This window comes from Nuphar pumila, chromosome 7 (assembly GCF_984573655.1).
Source record: "Nuphar pumila chromosome 7, dmNupPumi1.hap1.1, whole genome shotgun sequence".
Lineage (NCBI taxonomy): Eukaryota > Viridiplantae > Streptophyta > Magnoliopsida > Nymphaeales > Nymphaeaceae > Nuphar > Nuphar pumila.
In genome coordinates this window covers 123,422,619-123,430,103 of record NC_143255.1, presented here as the reverse complement: position 1 = coordinate 123,430,103, position 7,485 = coordinate 123,422,619, and the positions used below count along the sequence as shown (strand labels likewise).

Genomic DNA, 7,485 nt, shown 5'->3' with positions numbered 1-7,485 from the left:
CTAGTTAGTAAAGGCAGTCATCTTTCCAAAGGCCGTACCTTAGCTCTCGCTTACATGATGCAAGGTTCAGGAGGGTCAATACTAAAACCTGCAAACTTCATACCTCGATATAACTATAAACTGAAATTATCTTGGAAAAAAGCATAAATGAAAAAAAAAATCACTATTTATCAAAAGCACAAAATATCAAGAAATTGAAATATCTAAAAATTATCACATGATTCAACCTCAAACTGTCTTATTTCCTAAATCTCTCATCTAGATGAGAAATTCTAGTTATAGTAGTCCCCATCTTCCTAATATGGATAAACCTTTTATTGAGATAAACTTATCTATAAATATGAATCAGACACGATGATTCAATATCAACACAACCCCAAGTAGACTCTATGGAGCGGAATCACATCCTGCTTCCTCTCTACCATTGGAGTTTACGTGATGTGTTGATTTATGAGGGTGTTAAGATGAAGAAGCCCGCTGATGCAGGGGTGTGTCTGTAGCTTTTAGAGGTGGGCAACCTATATATGACTCCCCAACCCGAGGTTTTCCTCCCTTCGGCTAAGGTTCCGCGTCACCAAGAAAAAAAAAAGTGATGTCTTGATATTCTTAGGACAACTTTTTCAATGGTTTAGTGAACAACTTTTCAAAATCCTCAAGTGCAATGAATCAAACACCAAAAAAGAAATGAATATTTAGCATGTCCGCTGCTTTAGGTTGGCCACCACACCACACCAATGCTTCATCACCAATTATTTGACAAAGGACACTCCTTTTTTCATTTTCTTTTTTTGGATCCAGTTGCAAAATGGCAAAAGTGGGCCCCCACTAATCTATGGAAAGCAACGTGAGACTAACGAATCAAATAAAATTACATCCTTAAATTGACACCTAATAATTCAAAGATGAACCTATATTGTGATATTGTCTAATTTTTAAAAGGGTGATGTTTGCTACGGCCTCATGCATGGGTAAGGGACATCCCCAGTAAAGAACCGTAATATTTTAGAAAAAAGAATGCACTTTGACCCTGCGGATGTAATGTACATGTTTGAGTTAGTACAAATCTGTGCTTGGATTATGTTATTTCAACGCATATGTAAGATTTTGCAGGGATTTAAAAAAAAAAATCAATGGGGCCATCAAAACGTCTCACTATGAGTTTCAACAAGGGTGTTTCTCACCCGATGGTACCAAATACATTTTTATTTTGATCACAAATAACCATGTTGGTGGGTGAAAACTTTGTGCCAACTTGAGATAGAGTCCTCGCTCCTTATATAAAAAAAAATAAAAAGCAGTAATAACTGCAATTAATTTTAAAAAAAGATTTGTTTTTCATCTACATAAACAAAATTTTGTTGGCTTTTATTCAAACATTAATTAATTGCATTTTCTGAACCATGTCAGAACGTTAGGTGCCAATTTGAAGATTTCCCATTTACTGAAACCATTGCTAGTGGTGAAAAGATCAGGTGCAATATGATTGCACAAATATTTCTGCATTAAGCACCTGATCACCCTCCACCTTGGGGACAGGCCTGTCATTTGTGGGGCCCAAGGCCTGATGGAGGGTGATCAAGTGCTTAATGCACAAATTTTGTGCAATGTGATTGCACCTGACCAGTTCCTAATTTTTTTTTTTTAAATGAAAAAGTTAAGTTGATCATCAAGCTCTGCCTAATTTGTTATTCAACACTTCAACGCCATAATCGTTATTTGGGTTCATATTTTTTTTTTCTTTTAGGCTCTGTTTGGGAGCCTTAAAATGGAATGAAAAAGCCAATTATACGTGTTCATATGGTTTTGCCAAAAAAAAAAATTTGTCCAGCATGGAGTAGCTAAAAACAGCCCCTTTCTGAATGGTGTTGAAATATAGTGTTGGAGCAGGCCAATTTCATTCTCTATGCAGTGTTTTGGCTACACTACAGATCAATGGGGAAACCACAACACACCTTAGATTCAAGTCTCCAAACAGAACCTTGACGTGAGGGCCATTGCTTGGTATCATAGTGACAGAAGTTAAAAAGGGCAAAATCTCCGGAGTAAAAAACTCAGGAGATTTTGAAAATTTTTATAAATCTTGCCTTTTTTTTTTGGCAAAATCTCGACAATAAAAATAAATTAAAAATATAAAAAAATTATAGAAAAATACAAATAAAACACATTTAAAAATGAAAAAGTCACAATAAATATCTGCTAAAATGGTAAATATTGTGATATTTGTCACGGATTGAAAATCTCGCGAGAAATTGCAGTTTTAAACTTTCAGGCAATTTCTCGTGATATTATCATCAAATTTTTTATAAATATCTGCGTTATTTGTTACAGAGCTTGGTACAGCGATAAAAAGTTCAGGAAATCACCCGCTCAACTCCTAAAGGGCCCGTTTGAATGTCACGAAAAAGGGAGAGGAGGAGGGGGGGTTGCGTTACGGCATAAAAACCCACACCTTTTTCGTGGGGCCCACACACAGGCACCCGCTTTCCACGAGGAAAGCAAGGGCCAAAATCAATGTGAACCCCACTTTCACCGGGGTAAGATTTCTTTCCCCCGTTCCAGTGTGGGTGTGTCTGATTCATTTAACGCCCAAGGACGCTTTGTGCGGATTGCAGTCCGGAGCCATCCTTCCGCAACACGCAAACACGCCCTTAAAGAGTGGCCACTTGATACACAAGGCACAAAAGTTAGCATCAGTTTGGATGTGTGAACTGCTGCTACATATTGTAATATTTCAAAGCAACACAACCCCATTGTTCAATTTGAGCTTTAACTGGCCCACATTGTGTTCAATAATAATAAAAAAAAAAAGGGGCCATATTGTGAGGCTCATTGAAATCTACATGAGCATCATACTTAACGAGGGGCTCATTGCATTGCAAATCACTGATTTCATAAAACAAACAGTTCCAATACCTGTCTTCAGATTAATTTTCATTTTTCAGGTCACATAAGGACTTTGATAATGAAATAGTGGTCCGAGCTAAATATCCAATAATAAACTTTGTTTATTCACACAACTATCCAAATATCATAAGGAACAATAGTAAAAACAAAGAGAGGAAGGTCAAAACGGACAGTGAACAACCACGTGCATAATAAATAGAGGGTGCACAGGAATTTCCAAAAACCAAAATCAGCTGCACGCTGAAAAGAGCTTCCTTCTGCGTTCCAAATTTTCCAAAAACCTTTTTGCATTTCTCTATAGTGCAGGGTAAACGCACGATCCCTGACCTGCATTTACAAGATCCAAAACTTGTTAAGAAAAAAGCATACAAAAAACTCGAACCTTGACTCAAGTACAAGATCCCACATTGCAGAACCCAGCATGTGGTTCTCACAGCCAGACTCGAGCCCACTTGTTCAGACAAACAAGTACAAATTAGTACTGAACCAGCCTGACAAGCTGGTTTCCATGCTTAGCTCAAGTCACACCAGGCCAAACTTGGCCAACTTGCACCCAATGATGCAGCTCAGCAGCTGTAAAAGTTCTTAATAAATGCACCATCTGAACTTGATTAGCTTCGTTAACAGAAAATCTCAAACTGACATTTAAGTTTGGTTTGCTGGGGCCACATGTGATTCCAAATCAAATTTGTTTTGGAGTCATATGAATCAGAATCACATCACATGAGGCTGGTATGTTTTGGTAACATCTCATGAGATTCAGACTCTCATTCAAATAAATAGAATGAATCCCATTTTTATAGCTAAGCAAGCATCAGAAAATGAGCTATCAGAGAGGGAATGTGATTTGAAATCACATTTTGGTGAATTTACTCGTATCTCAGGTGATTTCAAATCACATATTCCACCTTGTGATTAGGAATCATATGACTCCAAATCACATGCGATTCCATCTCATGCAAGCAAACATACTTGTGATTCTGATTCTCATTTAAATGGGAAAATAAATCTCACTGGTAAAGGCAATGTGATTCAATCTGATTCACCCTCATTTCTGGTGTTTCTTTAGCCGATGCCAATGTGATTCATTCTCCCATTTGCATGAGGATTCCAAATCTCATGATAGTTGTTTTCTCATTGGCATTTAACATGAGTTAATGGTCATCCCTTTGTCCCTAATACAAAAAATGAGCCATAGATTTCCTGAAAACTGCCAAATGGAGGCCTCAGGTAATCAGGTTAACCTCTAACATTTTGGAAAACGTGATTTTTTTTGAAGTTTTCTACATTGCCCTCATAAAAAAGAGAAGGTATTTTAATCATTTGAAGGCATTATTGTCACATTTGACTCAATTTAAATCAGATTTAACCTGAGTTAATGGGTCAAAAAAATAAAGCCCCATATCGGGAAATTCAGAAATGTGAGGCCTCGTTTTGCGATTAGGGGCAAAACTTGCTCCCCAATGAAATTTCCCAATGTTATTTAATACGTCTTTACTGCATTTAGAATCTTATAAGAGATGTATTGTACATAAAGAGGCAGACGGTTTTTCACATCTTTTGACTCTCGTTTTTATGGAAAAAAAAAAACTAAAAAGCACCGTTGTCTTTACCAAGTTAAATATATAGTACGATGGGTGACTAGGCTAATTAAAAAACATAGAGGTTGAGGCGACCAAACTAGGCCGACCTAACTCGAAGTACTGACACAATGGTCCAGACCACGAAGCGATTATGAACTCATGAGAGAGAGAGAGGTATGAAACTTACTCGGGTCGACGGTGGTCTGGACAGCGAGCCCGTTGAAGTAGCAAGTCCCACCAGCCTTCCTGAACTGCTGCCAGTAAGCGTTGAACGCGTACGACGCATGGGCCAAGAGGGTGTTAGGCAGGTAGCAAGCCTTCCCGGTTTGGATCGCATCGCAGGTCCGATTCCCCTGCCCGCAGGCGTACTGCAGTGCAGCGGCGACCTGGCTCACGTTGTCACTCCGGCCGGCGACAGCCGAGTCGGCCACGCACCAGATCTTCCCCTGATACCGCTTGTTGTTGGTGGGTTCCGGCAAGGGCTTGTAATCGGATTCGGGTCTTTTTCCAGTAAGATCCACATCATACACGACCGACCCGTTGGGGTACAGCAAGCCCCAGTGCCGCTCGGTGCCGGCTCCGGGCTTCTGGTTCTCGTTGTAGAGCGAGAAGAGGTAGGTTCGTGTGGGTTTGCCGGGGCGAGCCGGGGTGCCGAACCCACCAGCGAGCCTCCGGGCGAGGTTCCGGTTGTAGATGGCGGCGTTCCGGATGTTGGCGCCGATCTGGTCGAGGTCACCGGCGTTGGGCCAGCCGGTCTCGGCGATGGTGATGGGCACGTTGGGGAAGCCGAGCCGAGCCATGGCTGCGACCACCGAGTCGAGCTGCTGGTCGAGTAGGTTCGAGTAGGCGAGCCCATTTCCAGGGTCGGTGTAGGTGGGCTTCGTCGTTCGGAAGAGGGCGTAGTCGAGGGAGATCGAATCCACGTTGGCGGACCAGGCGAAATAAGGGTAGACGTCGAGAAAGAAGGAGGACTTGGTCTTCGACAGGAAGCTCAGGAGGGGGCGGACTACCGGAACGGCGACGTCCCGCCGGAAAGTGCCGCTCGACGGCGGGAAGGACGACTCGAGCGTGTCCATGGCGAAGGGCGTGCCCACCTTCACGTCGCGGATTCGAAGCGCCGAGAGAGCGCGCTTCACGTTGCGCATCGCCGGGACGAGCTGGAACCACGTGGCGCGGCTGGCCTGGTCCGAGAGGATCTCGTTGCCAACCAGGAGGGTGCGGATCTTGACCCTATGGTAGAAGGGGAGGAGGTTAGCGCGGACCCACTCGTCGGCAGCGGCTCGGGAGGTAGAGAGGTTGGCGATGGCTTGGTTCGGCACCATGATGGAGACCCTCAGGTCGGTGCCGGAGAGGGCCTCCAGGATGGCCGGGTTCGCGTCGTAGATCTTCACCGCGCCGGCTCTCAGGGACCTGATGAGCGCGATGGAGCGGGATGGGGAGGGGAGGTTGTTGCCGAGCTGGCCGTAGTTTATCCCAATCTGGCTCGAGACCGCCCCATCTGCAGAAACAAGAGACATACCCATCAATGATTTTGCGAAGATTTTCACAAAAATGAGTAGAAATCTTGGGTTTTTGAGATGCTAATCGATGTTTTAGCTCTTTATATTTTCACACAAATGAGTGGAAATCTTGGGTTTTTGAGATACCCATCAATGCTTTTGCTCAGATTTTCACACAAAAACGAGTGGAAAATACAAATGAAAATGAGTAGGAATCTTGGGCTTTTGAGATACCCATCGATGTTTTTGCTCAGATTTTCACACAAATGAGTGGAAATCTTTGGGTTTTTGAGATACCCATCAATGCTTTTGCTCAGATTTTCACACAAATGAGCAGAAATCTTGGGTTTTTTGAGATACCCATCGATGCTTTTGCTCAGATTTTCCCATAAATGAGCAGAAATCCTGGGTTTTTTTGAGATACCCATCAAATTCATCCTTAGAAATGAGTGGAGGTCATGGTTTTTTTCTCCCCTTTTTGGAGATACCAATCAAAATTTTTGCATGAGGTTTCCATAGAAATGAGAAGAAAAGTTGAGGGCTTTGTGTGGACGTGCTTACTCGTCAGGCCAAAGAAAAATAGGAAGAGGAGGAGATCGACCACCATTCTGTTGCTCCCCGTCTTTTCCTCTGGTGGGGAGTGAAGTGAGTCGGTGGTGGAATGTGTGTATAGGATGTGAGAGGATCGAGGGCGTTCGGAAGAGAAGGATGGTGCTGGGAAATTTAAATGGAGTGGGAAGCGCAGAAGGTGTGGGATGGTGTGTCTCGTTGGTGTTAGACAATGGAGATTGGGGGTATTTAAAACAGAGGGTACGCTTATGATGATGCCCCCACCAAGGAAATAGCGGGGAAAAAGAAAGTGGCTCCTCACAACCTGAACGAAAAATCTAGGGTTTTACTTGGAGGATTTATTGTGTGAAGGGGAAGAAAAAAAGAACGGAAATTTCTGATAGGAACCTACATTTTTTCTGATATTCAGTTTCAGTATTCTTATTTCTAATTTTTCAAGATAGAGTCCTAACAGGTAATAACGTTTTCTGACATTTGTCAAATAATAACTATCGTCCTTTTAGTTAACCTAAGTTTTTTTCTTTTTTGAAACAACAGAGATAGCCTTCACCCTTCTCTTTTCATTACAGTCCCCATTACTCCTCTTTCTTCACTGACGTGTAGCCATCTTTAAGTCAAATTAGTTTGCTTAAAAATTAATGAAGCATATAAGAGGAAGCTCAAAGTAGATTGTAAATTTATATCAGCTTCATTATCTATTAGAAGGCATTCAATTTACAATTGTTTATAGTCAAGCTTTTTGTTTTTTAGAAGAATAGTGAAGCTTGTTAATATATCATCAATTCTTTATAGTGAAATTTGTTAATGTATAGTCTTCTTAGAACCTCCATTCCTAAGCCAATTGAAAAACGGTTCTGTTTTAAAGCTTGCTCACACTAAAACCCATTAACTCATACAGGTCTAGTGTTTTAGTTTAGATATATATGAAA

The 7,485-nt window shown here is 41.8% G+C and overlaps 1 protein-coding gene across 1 annotated transcript; it reads right to left on the bottom strand.

The window, feature by feature from the left end:
- Positions 1-2,989: 2,989 nt before the first annotated feature.
- Positions 2,990-6,744, bottom strand: LOC149833292 (putative glucan endo-1,3-beta-glucosidase A6). The gene is made up of 3 exons (XM_090015041.1): positions 6,548-6,744; positions 4,675-5,985; positions 2,990-3,231 (listed from the first exon to the last, which is right to left on the bottom strand). The coding sequence occupies exons 1-3, from the start codon at positions 6,591-6,593 to the stop codon at positions 3,200-3,202; spliced, it is 1,389 nt and encodes a 462-aa protein (XP_089871167.1). The 5' UTR covers positions 6,594-6,744; the 3' UTR covers positions 2,990-3,199.
- Between the last annotated feature and the right edge of the window lie 741 nt (positions 6,745-7,485).

Bases quoted from the DNA above. Each gene is read 5' to 3' on its own strand.
- LOC149833292 (XM_090015041.1), bottom strand. From the start codon at position 6,593: ATGGTGGTCGATCTCCTCCTCTTCCTATTTTTCTTTGGCCTGACGA. The intron at 5,986-6,547 runs GTAAGCACGTCC...TTGTTTCTGCAG, and splicing joins ATTTTTCTTTGGCCTGACGA to ATGGGGCGGTCTCGAGCCAG. The intron at 3,232-4,674 runs GTAAGTTTCATA...TTGTAAATGCAG, and splicing joins CCAGACCACCGTCGACCCGA to GTCAGGGATCGTGCGTTTAC.